We start from the raw sequence: 16827 nt of genomic DNA, 5'->3' as shown, positions 1-16827 counted from the left end.
AGCAGAATAATGTCTCCTTCCACTCAGATCTCTAACCCTTGTATCCTTTCTGTCGCAGAGTATTATCAAAATCTGAGCCCGAATGTCCTTCTCTTTGTGTGTGATCCTTCACAGTCTTCCAATCTATGATTGAGGTACCACTTGCTGTGTGTGGGCACTACTCTATCACTGAGGGTTTCGAAATTATGAAGAGGAAAAGGGAGAGGGTTAAGTTCGGCTATAGAGAGAGAGGGAAGGCTCAGTTTTTCTAAAAAAGTTGATTTTCTGATTTTCTGACAAAAAGCATTAATTTGACTGAGCCATCACTTTCTATTTATAGGCAACTACGAGGTTTAGGTTAGCAATTATTTGGCATTAAAATAATGAAAATATTAATTGGAAAAAGCTATCCAAGTGGCCAGCCATAGGTGTTAATGGGCCTTACTTAGATTTTACAGTTTCTACAATTTTTATTTCTATTTTCTCAAAAACGCCAATTTTCCAATTCTAACATTTTAAATGCCAAAACTAATTATTTAATAACTAAAATAGATTATTAAATAATATTATCATTTAATTTAATTATTAATTAGACATATAAAGTCTATTAATTAATAAATAAACTTAGAATCTCTTTTCTTTACAATTTCACCCCTGCTTAGTGAAAATTCACAAATTAGACATAGTCTAACTTTGGAATTATAATTGATTAATCACAAATCAATTATTGAGTCTTACAAGCAGTATAGTCTCAACTAGAATGGGGACCATGGATCTATATGCTGAGCTTCCAATAAGTGAACCGAGTTTACTAAGTAAATCCCTACCTATTAATTCTTCGTTGAATCCACTCTTAGAACTTAGAATTGCACTCTCAGACTTATATAGAGCATATTATATGTTCCACGATATAGATATGCTATCTCATTTAACCATTGTTATAATCTTATTGTGATCAAAGATCCTCTATATAGATGATTTACATCGAGATGGGATAATTTTACCGTTCTCACCCCTCAACGTATTTTGCCCCTTAAAACACTTAGCTACCTGTAAATGATGTTTAGTGATCTAAGAATTAGTCACTTAAACAAGAGCTCATCAATTTACTTCTATTTAGCTAAGCTCGAAGGGAATCATCACTTGACTTCTATACACCAATAAAAGCTATAGATTCCATATTTATGTTCAGCACTCCCACTCAATCATACTATCATGTTCCCAAAATATATGTATCAACCTGACCCAAAAATAGGCTTAACTAATAAATCAAAGAACATGAATAGCACTCCTGAGTTGAGCCTAAGCATATCACGATTTAGATTCTTTTAATCTTAAGATCAACTACTGATATTGACTTGGAAAGATATGACTGTAAGTTTATAATATCTTAACTAAGTTACAATATGGGTCCAGTCCAATGTATACTCCATACATTCGAAACTAGTATACTTTACCAACGTCCTGGGAAGAACATAACACTTACTCCAAGTGTAAGTACACATCATCGCTGATTATCACATTAGTGTAAATCCAAAACACTGATGAAACAGGGACTTAGTCTTTTGATTCATATTATCACAATCACATTCCACTGTGTTTACGATACTGTAATTGTGAATAAACATATGATCTGGGCTTAACAGATTTTGTGTGTAAATGTAATAAACATATTAAACCATTAGCACGTAAAATTCATGCAAACATAAATCACTTCAAATTTCTATATTGATAACTAATCAGATTGTAAAGGGTTTTATTTAGGGCACAAAACCCAACACATCCTACTCCCTTTCCCTTTGTATTCTCCCTTAACTTGAAACACAACCAGCTGCGAATCACTAAAGACGTTTAGCTCGGTGATTTTCAATTCTTTCGCCAAACGCAGGCCAGCTAGCAAAGCCTTGTACTTAGCTTCATTATTGGAAGCCTTAAACTCGAATCTTACTACACATTACATCTTCTGTCCTCTAGGTGCAATCATTACCACTCCCGCCTTAGTGCCTCAATCATTCGACGCTCCATCTACATGTAAATTCCATCTCGCTGGCCCATCTCGGGCGTCTCCCTCCAACATATCTTGACATTTCAATTCTTCAAGTTGATAGGTGAATTCAGCTATAAATTCGATGAGATCGTGCCCCTTGACTGCCATCCACGGTACATAAGAAATGTTGAATTGGTTGAGTTCAATCGTCCATTTTAGAAGGCGTCTTGAGGTTTTAGGATTGTGCATGACTTGGCACAAAGGGTGGTTGGTCAGCACGACTATGGGGTGAGCATGGAAGTACGACTTTAGTTTCCTAGAGGCCATCACAAGCGCACAAGCCAACTTCTCCATTTCTAGATAGCGGGTCTTAGCGTCTACCAATCTCTTCCTAACGTAGTACACTAGTTGTTGCTACTTCCCCTCCCCTTTTACCAAGGCCACACTGACGGCATGTCTTGACACACCCAAGTAAAGGGACAATGTTTCTCCTTTATCTGGTTTCGCCAACATCGGTGGCTTTCCCAAGTGCTCTTTGAACTTTTAGAAAGCCTCCTCGTAGTCCTCACCGCAGGCAAATTGCTTGTTTCCTCTTAGCACATTAAAGAATGGTAGACATTTGTCTGTCGACTTGTGAGATAAATCTATTGAGGGCTGCCATCCTCCCTGTTAGGCACTGCACCTCCTTCTAATTTTTCGGTGATTCCATATCTATCAATGCTTGTATCTTCTCCGAATCGGCCTCCATCCCCCTTTCATTAACCATGAAGCCTAGGAACTTGCCTAACAACACCCTAAAGATACACTTAGTGAGGTTAAGCTTCATCTGATACTTCCTCAAGGTAGTGAACGTTTCATCTAGGTCTTTGATCAAGTCTCTAGCTTTCTTGGTCTTCACCAACATGTCTTCAACATACAATTCTATATTACGCCCAATTTGGTTGGCAAATATTTTGTTGATGAATCTCTGATATGTGTCCTCGGCATTTTTGAGTTCAAATGGCATGACCTGATAGCAGTAAAGCCCTCTATCTGTGATGAAGGATGTGTGCTCCTTGTCAGCAGGGTTCATGGGGATTTAATTTTATCCTGAGTACACATCCATAAAGCACAGTACCTCATTCTCGGCCGTGTCTATGCAGGGGAGCGGGAAGCTATCTTTCGGGCATGCTTTATTCAAGTTGGTGAAGTCTACGCAAACCCTCCACTTCCCATTTTGCTTTGGGACCAAGACGGGGTTCGACACCCAGATAGGGTAAAAGGCTTCCCGTATGAACTGTAACAGGCTGAGTTATTCTACTTCTTCCTTCAATGTAGTGTATCTAATCGAGTCAAAGGCTCACCTTTTTTTCCTCACACGTCTCGCCTGTGGGTCAACGTTTAAGTGGTGAGACATAACTCTGGAAATATGTTGGAAGCTTTTGTTGGAATTTATTTTACCAGGATCTTAGATCTACTCACAAGTATGTTGTTAAACACCCTAAATATGAACTTCTAAAATGATAAATTAAACACATATAAAGTTAAGAAAACCTTACATTGGTTGCAGCGGAATAATGTCTCCTTCCACTCAGATCTCTAACCCTTGTATCCATTCTGTCACAGAGTATTATCAAGATTTGAGCCCGAATGTCCTTCTCTTTGTGTGTGATCCTTCACAGTCTTCCAATCTATGATTGAGGTACCACTTGATGTGTGTGGGCACTACTCTATCACTGAGAGTTTCAAAATTATGAAGAGGAAAAGAGAGAGGGTTGGTTCGGCTATAGAGAGAGAGGGAAGGCTCAGTTTCTGAAAAAGTTGATTTTTTGAGAAAAGGTTATGAAAACTTGTTATTTGACTGAGCCATCACTTTCTATTTATAGGCAACTACTAGGTTTATGTTAGTAATTATTTGGCATTAAAATAATGAAAATATTAATTGGAAAAAGCTATCCAAGTGGCCGGCCATAGGTGTTAATGGGCCTTACTTGGATTTTGCAGTTTTCACAATTTTTATTTCTATTTTCTCAAAAACGCCATTTTCCAATTCTAACCTTTTAAATGCCAAAACTAATTATTTAATAACTAAAATAGATTATTAAATAATATTTTCATTTAATTTAATTATTAATTAGACACATAAAGTCTATTAATTAATAAATAAACCTAGAATCTCTTTTCTTTACAATTTCACCCCCTCTTAGTGAAAATTCACAAATTAGACATAGTCTAACTTTAGAATTATAATTGATTAATCACAAATCAATTATTGAGTCTTACAAGCAGTATAGTCTCAACTAGAATGGGGACCATGGATCTATATGCTGAGCTTCCAATAAGTGAATCGAATTTACTAGGTAAATCCCTACTTATTAATTCCTCGTTGAATCCACTCTTAGAACTTAGAATTGCACTCTCAGACTTATATAGAGCATATTATATGTTCCACGATATAGATATGCTATCTCATTTAACCATTGTTATAATCTTATTGTGATCAAAGATCCTCTATATAGATGATTTACATCTAGATGGGATAATTTTACCGTTCTCACCCCTCAACGTATTTTGCCCCTTAAAACACTTAGCTACCTGTAAATGATGTTTAGTGATCTAAGAATTAGTCACTTAAAAAAGAGCTCATCCATTTACTTCTATTTAGCTAAGCTCGAATGGAATCATCACTTGACTTCTATACACCAGTAGAAGCTATAGATTCCATATTTATGTTCAGCACTCCCACTCAATCATACTATCATGTTCCCAAAATATACGTATCACCCTGACCCAAAAGTAGGCTTAACTAATAAATCAAAGAACATGAATAGTACTCCTGAGTTGAGCCTAAGCATATAAGGATTTAGATTCTTTTAATCTTAAGATCGACTACTGATATTGACTTGGAAAGATATAACGGTAAGTTTATAATATCTTAACTAAGTTGCAATATCGGTTCAGTCCAATGTATACTCCATACATTCGAAACTAGTATACTTTACCAATGTCCTGGAAAGAACATAACACTTACTCCAAGTGTAAGTACACATCATCACTGATTATCACATCAGTGTAAATCCAGAACAATAATGAAACAGGGACTTAGTCTTTTGATTCATATGATCACAATCACATTCCACTGTGTTTACGATACTGTAATTGTGAATAAACATATGATCTGGACTTAACTGATTTTGTGTGTAAATGTAATAAACATATTAAACCATTAGCATGTAAAATTCATGCAAACATAAATCACTTCAAATTTCTTATATTGATAACTAATCAGATTGTAAAAGGTTTTATTTAGTGCACAAAACCCAACAGCTTTCAACAAAGGCAACATTGGTCGACTTCAACTAGAGATTGCAGAAATTGTTGGCATCAAAGAAGCTCTTAGTTGGATTGATCGCCATAGGGCGGACAAATGTGATTTTGGAAACAAATAGCTTAGTTTGTTTTCAGGCTATTTCTAGTTCTATTTCTATGCCGTCTCAATTTGGCATGATTGTTTTTATTTGTAAAAAACTCTTAAATTCTTCTCGCCATGTTTCTTTATGTTTTGTTAAGCAATCTGCTAACAAAGCCACTCATCTTATTGCACACGCTTCTTGTTATTCTCCAGGTTGTACTATCCTGGAGGGTTGTCTATCTCCTGTGTTAGTTGCCACTCTCTTGGCAGATTTTTTAGTTTAATGAATAACTGGTATTTTCATTCAAAAAAAAAATAATATACTTATAAATATTGTTGAACTTGCATTTTGTGGATTCTAATATCTTAATAATCTTCTTTTACATATCTTATTTGGAAATCATTTTAGTTCACTCATATTTTATATTGAATCTTTAATTACTCGTCTCTTTATTTTTCTAAATCAAAACTCATCACATATTTAGAACTAGGTTAGAATTTGTTTACTTTAAATGAAATAATTTCTTTTTGATGTTAGTCAACTCATTTGGGTTTGAACTTGTGCTTACATGAACATTATATTCCAAAACAATTCGTACACTTACGAGTAATAATTAAAACATACACACTTTAGAGTCCAACATAACCTCAACTTAAGACCATCTCCAATGATATGTAAAAATTGTGTTATATTTGATTAAAAAAGCTTTGAATATTATGAAATAATATAAAATAGATGAGAAGAAAGAAGAAGAAGATGAAGAGAGAAAGAGAAACTGAATGAGAATTTCTTAATTGTTTATTCCAATGGGGTGAACCCCTATTTATACAAATACAAGAGTCAAATATTAAGAAACTAAGAAAAAGGGAAACTAAGAAAAAAAGAATGTTGATTACAATTAATGGTAATAAATAAAAGATTTGGACATCCACATAATTATTAATATTTATAATATTGAGATATATTTGCGTAAGTTTTTAGCATTGTGTTCCAATGTAAATTTATAAAACTTGATACAAAATTTAAAGTTTTAATTAATATTTTTATTAAAAATATAAAATAATAATAATTTTATCATTATAAATATTAAAAATTTATAATTTAATGCAATAACTAAATTTAATAATAAAATATTAAAAAATAATATAAAAATATGTATAAAAATAAGAAAAAAATTGCTATAAAAGTCCCCAAAATTTTTTATTTTGATGCAGTTAAGTATTCAATCTCGAAAAATAACAGCAATAGTCCCGAAGCTCGAGATTCTTGTAAGTCTATTGGTCCTCATTTTAACAGATTCGTTAGTTGTTCCAAAAATGCCACATGTTGATATTAAATTGCAACATAAGTCCTCAAAAATTTTACTTTGATGCTGATAAGTCTCCAATCTTGAAAAAATAGTCCCAAGCTCAAGATCCTCGTTAGTCCGTAGGTACCAAATTTAACTGTTCTGTTTGTTGCTCCCAAAAATACCACATGTTGATATTTTATTAGTCCAAATCAAATTTTTTAATTTAAAATAATTTCTACTAGCGAGAGAGGCCACTCAAAAAATAAAAATAAAAATAAAAATTGTCTAAGTAAACTTTGAACCAGCAAAGTCGAGGTCAAAGAATTGGCTACCAAAATCCATCACCCACCACTATCCATATCTCTATTTCTCTACTGCATAATCCTCTATCCATATCTCTCAGTTTCCTGGAAACAAAAAGTTTCATCTCTCTCAAAGATCCCAATCTTGATCACATTTCTTCTTTATTCTTATGCTTAAATGGTTTTTTAGGATAATGAGATGGACGAGGAAGAAGGTGGTGATTAAAGGATGCCACTGGTCGATGGTAGGTCTCTACCACCGAGAATGGTAGGTGGCAAATCGTTGAAATTTGTAAAAAACTTTATTTATTTTTTTTATATTTATAACGTATTTAAATCTTAATAAAAGAAAATGAAAAAAATGTTATTAAAGTTTTTAATAATTTTTTTTATGATGTGGACCAATAAAATTTTGACACGTGAAGAACTACAAACAGAGCTGTTAAATTGGGTACCTATAGACTAACGAGAATATTAAGTTTGTGGACTTTTACTGTAATTTTTTGAGAGTAGGGACTAATCTACATTAAAGTAAATTTTTTTGGTAACTTATGCCGTAATTTAATATCAACACATGACATTTTTTAGAATAATTATCAGATTTGTTAAAATGAGGACTAACAGAATTACAAGAATCCCAAACTTAAGAACTATTACTGTTATTTTTCGAGATTAGAAACTTATCTACATTAAAGTGAATTTTTAAGTGACTTTTGCCACAATTTTTCCTGAAAATAATGATTATTTATGCATACTAATGGGGGAAAATAATTCCCTAAACTTATACATTTCAAAATTTTAAAAATAGGTCCACTTTACATTAAACCCAAAAATACCCCTCTCATTTTTCAAACCTCTCTCTCTCTCTCTCTCTCTCTCTCTCTCTCTCTCTCTCTCTCTCTCTCTCTCTCTCTCTCTCTCTCTCTCTCTCTCTCTCTCTCTCTCTCTCTCTCTCTCTGGCGCGCGCGCTCGATTCGTTCAAAATCCTAACCCATGGCGCACCACCCCATAGACCTCCACCGACCCACGACGCACCCCAACCAAATCGGACACAATGTCAAAGGTGAGTTCGTGTTCCATTTTTTAGTGTTTTTAGAATCTCAAATTTGTGATTTGGGCAAGGTTTGATGGGGTCCGATGTGGTCTAATGAAACTGTGAGTTTGCGAGGTTAGAGACGTAGGTCCAATGGGTCCGATATGTGGTCCAATATGGGGTCCGATTGTGTCCGATGTGGTCCAATATGGGGGTCCGATTGTGTCCGATGCGGGGTCCGACGGTGTCCAATGTGTGGTCTGATGAGGGGGAGCTGACAGTAAGAGTGAAAGAGAGAAGAAGAGAGAGGGGGGGGGGGGGGGTGATGTAAATAGGGGGTATTTTAAGAATATCATAAAAGTTGCCATATCTTACAAATATTAGCTATTATTTAACTTTTTTTTTTTTCAAATTTACGGCTTGAGTTTCTAAAGTAGTTGCAGTGCTAGTTGCAATAGGGGTTTTTATACGATTTTTTGTTGCGATTTAAGTTGCAGCGCTAGTTGTAATAGGGATTTCTAAGTAAAATTCCGTAAAAATGCAGGAAAAAAACCTTTTTGAAGTGTAAAAATAAAAAAAAACCCTAAAAAAATTTAAGCACATGTAAGCATGAAAAATCAAACTCCTATATTTATTATGATATAAATTTTACATCATCCCACATTGTGATTCAAATACTATTGCTAGGTAACAAATTTGGATAACTTTTACCATACTATTAGAGTAAACTTTTATAAGGTGAGTCATTTAAGCAATAAAATTACCGATTCGATGAGATGCTCTAATAATTCTATAATTAAAAGCAAAACAAAAAGATTAGTAGAGTTGAATTATATATTTTTGATGACACTCTTCCAAAGACAATTTCGAGAAACAGAATGCCTTATCCACTCCATCTTCCTTGTTCATCCCCACTTACTCTCCGAGTCCGACGAGGAACCTCACGTCCTTTGCTCACACTGCCCATTACTAATGCATCGTTTCATCTCTGTCGACCCCAAACAAAACCCACTTCCTTCTTCACACATTTCAAATCCAACTCCTTCAATTGGCTCCTCTCAGGGGCTCTCACACTCGGTTTTTCTCTTGCATTACCAGGCAAGTAGTGTTTCCATATCAATGCTTGATACAAATTTGAGTTTCAAACCTCTGTTGTTTACCTTTCTTTAAACTTGAAAGAAAAAAAGAAAAAAGAATTTATATTTATGTCGTTTGTAGGATGTGTGGAGGCTAAAGTTGGAGTAAACAAGCCAGAATTGCTTCCTAAAGAGTTTACTACTGTGATTGATGTAGCTGGCTTCCTCTCTGATGGCCAGGTAATCTCTCTCTTTCTTTCTGATTTAGAGATAACAAAACTGAATTATGGTGCTTTCGTTCTGTGCAGGAGAAGAGGCTTGCCCAAGAGATTTCAAATATTGAAAAAGAAACTGGATTCAAGTTGAGAGTTTTGGCCCAGAATTACCCTGATACCCCAGGTTTAGAATTTGTGTTTCCTTGTGTAAATTCTATTGGAACCAATTACATTTTTATAATTTCGATTACCTTTTGGAAGTTGAAGCTAATTAGATTGAATTATAATGTAACCCTCTTGAAACTTGGAACCAATTAGCTCAATTCTGATGATGACCCTTTTGGAAGTTGGAAAAAATTTGATCTTTTTTACCTTTGAATTTCGATTACCCTTTTGGAAGTTAGAACCAATTATATTATCTTTGCAGGTTTGGCTATCAGAGATTTTTGGCAAGTTGATGATAGAACTATTGTCTTTGTGGCTGACCCTACCTTTGGTAAAGGGTTTAATTTTCTATATTATAATATGACTTTTGATTTCTAATGAGCTCTGCCATAGTTGATGTACTTCATGGCCATGGGAATCTATTTTAACCAGGAAATATACTGAATTTCAATGTGGGCGCATCGGTCGATTTAGATGTACCGCAAAGTTTTTGGAGTCGTTTGGCTGGCAAGTATGGGAATATCTTCTACTGGAAAGAGAAGGTAGGGAAGAGTAGAGTAGTATTCCTTTTGTGTGTGGATACGTAATTTTAGTTCTTTGTAATGTTTTGGAATATGAAGCTTCCAAATGTGTTGAAACAGGGTGAGGATGCATCAATTGAAGCAGCAGTTATGGCAATATCTAGTTGCTTGAAAGAGCCTGTAGGCCCAAGCAACTGCTCTGATGTCAAATAATACCAAAGCAGTGGAGCCGGCCTAGCAAGACTTTTCTCCCATTTTCAGGTCTTTTGCCAATTTTCTAACATGTTTTTATGAAGCTATCATAAATTCTTTTGAGTCTGTATGGAGAAAATGGGTTATGTTGATCCCCACAATTCTGAGTCAGATAGATACTTGATGTAAATACACAAACATGTAATGAAGTTTCTGTATGTAACTACAAATTGGGACAAACGAGTATCATGGGTTATGATAATGAATAAAATTACATCGATTATTCAAACACACAGCCTCACTCATGATTCCTTGTAACATTCTCTTTCTTGTCCAGTTGAAATTGTGAAAACTAAGAATAATGAGTAGATATACAAACTTGAATAAGCTAAATGTGTTCAGTTGCCTAGTTTTCCTGTTTGATGGTAAGATTAATAGAAGGTGTAGTCTTCTTTAGAGAAGCTGCTCTCATCCCTGGTATGTCTTCTCAAAATTTTCTGAAGTTCGTCAGGTCTGCAAGGAACTGCAAGAGCTCCACTTTGTTCAAAGCCATATTCTTCTTCAGCTTGCTCAAGTAACCTTTGAAACTCCGGGATTGTTAAGTAGTCTAGCTTAACAACAAACCTCTTTTTCTCATCACCTTTTACTGCCAAAACCGCGAAATGTCCTTCCTTGACGTCCTCAGGCACGGTTGTTGCCACTTCCAATTCTTCATCGAGAGCACTCTCATCGCTATCTCTTGCTGCTGCTGCTAAAAGCGAAAGTCTCCTTTGGAGTTTTCCCACGAAGAGGCGAAGCATAAGCAGCCCTTTGGTCCCCTCTTCTCCGTAGTACTTTCTGGTACACATTGGTGAGTGAGTGAGACAAAGTGCTTGCTTATTATGATTTTTCTAAAAGAAAAAAACCAACTAAAGTTGTTATCTTCCGGGGTTGAGGTAAGACAGAGATTAGTTTATATTGGTCAGTATGGGAGAGATATCAGAAGCAATGAGGAAATTTCCTGAAGGGGCCATTGAAGAGCTAACTGCATGTGGTTGCCACAACATGTCATTTAATGATGTGTTATTTGTCTTTGTTGATTCTAATTCTAACGCGGAATCTGATCACAAAAGTTGCGATTTGGTGGTAAAAAGTAAAAAATAAATATCGTGGTCATATTAACTTTGTTCATAGAACATTCTTATTCAAGCTATAAAACAGATTAGTTGAACTAGTTTAGTTTTTTGAATGGCGAATAATTGATGGAATAATAGGAGAAGGCATAAATTCTGTGTATATATCTGAAGTATTATTCTTCATTAATTTACCATTTTACTTTAATTTAATATTTCCGACATTGAATTTCATATTTATATCACAAGTTTCATATACAGATTTATTATGCTTTGAACTTTGGTATTTCGGCATATAATATTGCACACTGAGGGCTCGTTTGAAACGTCGTATTGTATTATATTATATTAAATTGGATTATATATCATATTTTTATATAATGCTATGTTAAATTTTAATTTATACTAAAATATTATATATTTAGGTGTCCATAAAATTTAATATAACGTATAGTTTTACATAAAAATATTGTATAAAATATAATTGAATATAATACAATACAATACGGTGTAATACGGCGTACCAAACGAACTTGTTTTTTTTTTTTAACCATTTTGTACATGGAGTTCCACTAAAGTCATTAGTTGCGGCACTTGGTGAATGGTGACCGGTAAAGGGGAACAGTGTCAGAATTGGTATGTAGGACTTAGCTTGTGTACATTTATAATTGACGGTTCTCTCGTTTGACTAACTAGGATTTCTTACAATGTCGGTGAGAAGTGGGGAAAATTTCATTTGGTTAATTGTTTTGTAGTTTTAGTAGATCCGTTGGTAAAAAAACAGAGTACTATAACTAGAGACAACAACCTCTTATTACTCTTTACTAATCATCAAGTTTTTTTTTTTTGTTTTTCTAGTTTGAGAGTCATGTTTGATTAGTCAATCTATAGTCGGTCATTAAGATTTTAGTCAAGTCTCATGTACATGGTCAATCAAATTGTTCCAGTTTAATAACTTCTAAGTAAGAAATAATAAGAGACATTAATGTTCTTGGCTACCAAGTGGGGACAATCCTTTTCTTAAACTTGGTAACATGTTGACTCAAGAGGCCATATGTTTAATGCTCAAGTCTAAATTAAGAAATGGTATAGTTTTGGCTAACCATAAATAAATGTTGTACTTCTAACAAGGGTTAAATGTTGCATATGCTGTCTCTTCTAACAGAATGAATTTGTGAAGTAATATTCAATATTTACTAATTTAAATATAAAACACAAAAAGAAGTATTGTTCTTTTTTTTTTCAATGATTTGCATGATGACATCACGAGTATGAGATTTTAGATGGGAGGCATTTTCACGTGCTGCATTATTTCATCGTTAGCTGCGCTTTTGAAATTTTCCCTTATCTACCTCTGTGGTGATAGGGACTAGAAACCATTAATATTGATGGCTCATTAGCTTTGCCCATCTCCCAACTCCAAATTCCAGTGGTCATTTGTCTAGGAAGATTGAGCTACTTTTGATATGCTAATATCTCATTTGACAATGAAAAAATTTACTGCCAGTGATTTCTAAAGATATTTGATGAAAGATCAACATAATGTTCTGTTCAAAATTCTATCTATTTTTTACACTGCCACACATTCTTCTTACATTTTTAACATCAGTAATGCCACTTGGTATAGTTGCAGATTATATAATTCTTGTAAGTTTTCATATGTCAGGCCATAAGATTTGGCCGAAGTTTAAAGATGTCAGTGAACAACAGCACCAGAGACAAAAACATGCACACAAACACATGTATATAAATATAGTAAAATAAGAGCATGAACATTGCAATGCAGTACTTTTCATTCTTGCAATTGTTTTTTGCATTACATATTCTCTTCCTTATTTTATTCTAGCTGGCTAGCAAGTAGTAAAACGACACTCTTTTTCAGAGCTTTCTCATTTCCAGGATTCTTTGCAAGTCATCCGGTCTACAAGGAATGGCTAGAGCTCCCTCATGCGAAAACCCGAACTCTTCTTCGGCTTGCTTTAGCAACTTCAAGAACTTGGGATTATTGAGATAACCAAGTTCAACAACAAACCTCTTTGGCTTCCGACCTTCTGTAGCTATTACAACAAAATGGCCTTGTTTCACTCCTCTGGACAAAAGACTTGACTGAAGCTTTCCCACTATAGACCTAAGAATTCCAAGGCTTCCCCTCCTTGTTCCCCTATGGTTTATAGCCTTTGCCATGCTCAAAATGGACACCAAAATGAAAAATGAAACGATATTTTTATTTTTTGTTGTTGAACTTTTGGCTTTCGGCTAGAAGAATAGAACATTTGTATAAGGTATATATAGAAAGAGCTTAGTACATGAAAACAGATTGGAGATGTGATCCTATTCCTAAAAGGAAGATGAGGTAGGGCCATTTTCCATGTGGTATTGTGGTGTTTCGTTAATAATCAATTTAACTCAACCTGAGTCGAATTCTAGGCTGGTTGGTTTTGATGTACAATTTCCTTTACTTGCAATAACGGGTTTAAATAAACATTGCCAGTGAAAAAGTTGTTTCCTTGCACCTATTTCATATCTCATTACACGGTCTAATCTAGCTGTAGATGGTAATGTCAGTCATGTGGCTGTTATAAGTGCCTTGTGTCAAAGAATCACATTTCAAGTGTCCACATAACAAAGTTCCCATATCTTAAAAATTTATATTTTCAACGATAGGTTCCATTTTTTTTTCTTACCATAATTCACCTGATCTTTAATCAACCACACATATGAAGTTTCAAAGAATGAGACTTTTAGCCCTTTCAAATATTTCTGCTAACATCGTCCTTCAGATCACATGCATATGTTTCTTCTTAATCCAAATCTATGTGAATGTAATCTCCAAAGCAGAAAACTTCCTTGTATTTCAAAAGCCAAGAACACAGGATGGTAAATATTTCATATCAGTACAGAAAAGTACAATTGGCATTTGGCAATGACAAACACAGATTTTACAGCCATTAAAATTCTCATATCTTAAAATTAGTATTTTCAACAATAAATTTTCATGGTAAGTCCCATTTTATAACCATCTACCACCAGATCTTGATAGACCAAAGAATGGGACTTAGTCCTACAAAAAAAAAAAACTTCTGTTTTGTGTTGTAGCATTTGTGACAGTGGGGCTGCCTTGAATAGACATTGTGCTTTTCGTTTTCTATTTTTTTTTTTTTGTCATAAAATAGATACAATTGTTATAAATTTTCCTTAAGATCACATGCATAGGTTTCTTATTCCAAAGCAGAAAACTTTCTTGCATTTCATAAAATCATGACAAAGATAGTAAACATTTCATATCAGTACAGAAAAGTACAATTAGCAATGACAAGCACAGATTTTACTGTCATCAAGATTCTCAGTAAATACAGTAACCAAGTTCTTATACCATGTTAATTTTATTACAAAAGTTATAATTTTCATTATAGTAATTTGATCATATCAAACCGTGGGCTTGCGCTGGAAGCCAGTGCCAGGGTCATCAGTGCTAGGAGACACCTCTAATCCAGTAACCACCGCCGATGGAGGGCCCCGGCGACACCTCTGTTCCATCTCTTGGACCGAGTCAGGGTTCCCAGAAAAAAGAGCTTCCACGGACCCATCTCTCCTATTCCGAACCCAACCCTTCAAACCCAACTGGTTTGCATTTTCAATAGTCCAGTTCCTGTAAAAAACTCCCTGAACACGACCCTTGATCACAACCCTCACCTGCAAGTACACAAAATCCATTACTCGAAAAATCTCAAAATTACGCTTTAATCGACGATTCGAAACAGACCCATTAGTTTGAAAACGCACCGTTTTGGTGGAGATGGAATGGGTCGAGTCGGAAGTGGCTTGAGGAGGAGTGGTCATGGAGGAGAGAGAATATCGAAAAGTAGGTGAATTTGGTCTGAACAGAGGTGAAAGAGGACAGCAAGGAAGACGAAGATGATGACGAAACGAAAGAGGATAATAAAGAGGATGAGAGTGAGGATTAGAAGGAAGGGTGAGTCCAAAAGTTGGACTATCATGACTGTTGTTGCACCATTTAAGAAGATGATTGTTCCATGTTTTTGGGATAAGGAATCTGGTTCCTCTGTTTTGGTGGATCAGTGAGCTTAGTTTTGGCGATGGAAATGGTAGTGAGGCCATTAATGTTGTTGACTAAACTGGTTTTTGAGATTGATTTGATTGGTCTGGAACAAAGCTACATGTACTGGTCCACTCTACTTAACTACTACAGAATCTAGCTTCGGGAGTTATCTGGTTTCTGGTTACGATTATGATTTATGAGTGTTTGAAAATTGTGGTTTCACTTCGACGCATTACCATTTCGCAGAGAAATGGCTAAGACATTAAACGACAATTCCAACATAAACGAATATATTTCAAGTGTACGACACAAGTTTGGTATGATCTAATACTGGAAATATTATAATTATACTCTCTAGTCTCCAAAATCATTTTGTTATTAGTCTATCTAATTTTAATAATAAAAAATTAAAAAAAAAACAATAAATAATTATTTTTTTCTCTCTCTTTTTTTTTTTTTTTCTTTTCTTTCTTCTTCTTTTTTCTACCTTCAACCCAAAAATCCTAAACACTTATCTGTAGAGGAGGTAAAATGTGTTTACGTGTCATATTTTATGTGACTCGTTACTAAATTTCTTGTGAGACGTGTTGACCTATTTTTTTGACTCATGTTTAATTTTTTCAATTCTAACCCTACCCGTAAAAAAAATCGTGTTGTGTTCGTATCGACCCATTGTGACATGTTTTGTTATTATTGAAGCTTGATTGTAAAGAAAAATAATAGATTTATATTCAATTAGAAAACTTATATACATTTATGTATATATAGTTTGTTCTAATCAAAAAAAAAAAATGTATATATAATTTGTTATGCATATAATAAAATTTTTAAAATATTTTCAATTTCATGTCAAAGAAAATTAAATTTAAAATTTTTTAACTTAACATTGAATCACTAAAATCTATATTTTTATATATTATATTATTATTAATTATTTTTTATTTTATTATATTTAAAAAAAATTGTCAAACTTGTCAAATTTGTGTTAAACAAGTCGTGTTGTGTATGACCCATTTTTATTTTATGTCAAGTCGTGTCAATCCGTTATCGACACGCGTCTAATTTTCTTGACCATAATCCGTAAAATTCGTATCGTGTTCATGTTCGTCTGCAGCGTCGAAACCTGTTTTGCCACCCCTACCTATCTCTTTCTCTTTCTCTTGATACTCTCTCTCTTTCCCTCTGCTTGTAGCATCGGCGACGTACCAGGAGGGAGCACCGTCAATGCCCCTCCCCTCTCACCTGAGAACTCACGGAACCCGAAAGTTCCTTCTCTCTCACAAATCCCAATGTCATTTCTTGATCAATTTTGTATTTTGGTTTGTAGTATTTATGATTTTAAATTTGAAATCGATTGTGAGGTTTGTGGATTTTTATTTGATTTATTGGGTTTGTGATCTGAGTGACTTCGATGGTGGTGGTGACTTGAGTGCTTTTTTTGGGTTTGTTTGGGTTTTTTTTTTTTTTTTTTTTTTTTTGCAAGGTTTGGGTTTAAATGGGTC

At 34.4% G+C, this 16827-nt stretch overlaps 4 protein-coding genes across 4 annotated transcripts; 1 reads left to right on the top strand and 3 right to left on the bottom strand.

Moving 5' to 3' along the window:
- The first annotated feature begins 8802 nt into the window (after window positions 1–8802).
- Window positions 8803–10442, top strand: LOC115711480 (thylakoid lumenal 15.0 kDa protein 2, chloroplastic). Its single transcript, XM_030639819.2, has 6 exons — window positions 8803–9082; window positions 9203–9300; window positions 9369–9459; window positions 9703–9771; window positions 9873–9982; window positions 10082–10442. The coding sequence occupies exons 1-6, from the start codon at window positions 8863–8865 to the stop codon at window positions 10172–10174; spliced, it is 681 nt and encodes a 226-aa protein (XP_030495679.2). The 5' UTR covers window positions 8803–8862; the 3' UTR covers window positions 10175–10442.
- LOC115711481 (auxin-responsive protein SAUR71) lies at window positions 10384–11001 on the bottom strand. The gene has a single exon (XM_030639820.2). The coding sequence runs from the start codon at window positions 10999–11001 to the stop codon at window positions 10585–10587; it is 417 nt and encodes a 138-aa protein (XP_030495680.2). The 3' UTR covers window positions 10384–10584.
- A 1898-nt stretch (window positions 11002–12899) lies between these two features.
- LOC115711666 (auxin-induced protein 6B-like) lies at window positions 12900–13587 on the bottom strand. Its single transcript, XM_030640040.2, has one exon. The coding sequence runs from the start codon at window positions 13447–13449 to the stop codon at window positions 13144–13146; it is 306 nt and encodes a 101-aa protein (XP_030495900.2). The 5' UTR covers window positions 13450–13587; the 3' UTR covers window positions 12900–13143.
- A 934-nt stretch (window positions 13588–14521) lies between these two features.
- Window positions 14522–15549, bottom strand: LOC115711664 (uncharacterized). Its single transcript, XM_030640039.2, has 2 exons — window positions 15049–15549; window positions 14522–14958 (listed from the first exon to the last, which is right to left on the bottom strand). The coding sequence occupies exons 1-2, from the start codon at window positions 15382–15384 to the stop codon at window positions 14692–14694; spliced, it is 603 nt and encodes a 200-aa protein (XP_030495899.2). The 5' UTR covers window positions 15385–15549; the 3' UTR covers window positions 14522–14691.
- Window positions 15550–16827: the final 1278 nt, after the last annotated feature.

The sequence above is a fragment of the Cannabis sativa genome, chromosome 3 (genome assembly GCF_029168945.1).
Source record: "Cannabis sativa cultivar Pink pepper isolate KNU-18-1 chromosome 3, ASM2916894v1, whole genome shotgun sequence".
NCBI classification, from domain to species: domain Eukaryota; kingdom Viridiplantae; phylum Streptophyta; class Magnoliopsida; order Rosales; family Cannabaceae; genus Cannabis; species Cannabis sativa.
Note: the sequence above shows the minus strand (reverse complement) of the source record. Positions and strands in the feature narration are given on the sequence as shown.

Bases quoted from the DNA above. Each gene is read 5' to 3' on its own strand.
- LOC115711481 (XM_030639820.2), bottom strand. From the start codon at position 11,001: ATGTGTACCAGAAAGTACTACGGAGAAGAGGGGACCAAAGGGCTGCTT.
- LOC115711664 (XM_030640039.2), bottom strand. From the start codon at position 15,384: ATGGCCTCACTACCATTTCCATCGCCAAAACTAAGCTCACTGATCCAC. The intron at 14,959-15,048 runs GTGCGTTTTCAA...GTGTACTTGCAG, and splicing joins ATTCCATCTCCACCAAAACG to GTGAGGGTTGTGATCAAGGG.
- LOC115711480 (XM_030639819.2), top strand. From the start codon at position 8,863: ATGCCTTATCCACTCCATCTTCCTTGTTCATCCCCACTTACTCTCCGA. The intron at 9,301-9,368 runs GTAATCTCTCTC...CGTTCTGTGCAG, and splicing joins GCTTCCTCTCTGATGGCCAG to GAGAAGAGGCTTGCCCAAGA. The intron at 9,460-9,702 runs GTTTAGAATTTG...TTATCTTTGCAG, and splicing joins GAATTACCCTGATACCCCAG to GTTTGGCTATCAGAGATTTT.
- LOC115711666 (XM_030640040.2), bottom strand. From the start codon at position 13,449: ATGGCAAAGGCTATAAACCATAGGGGAACAAGGAGGGGAAGCCTTGGA.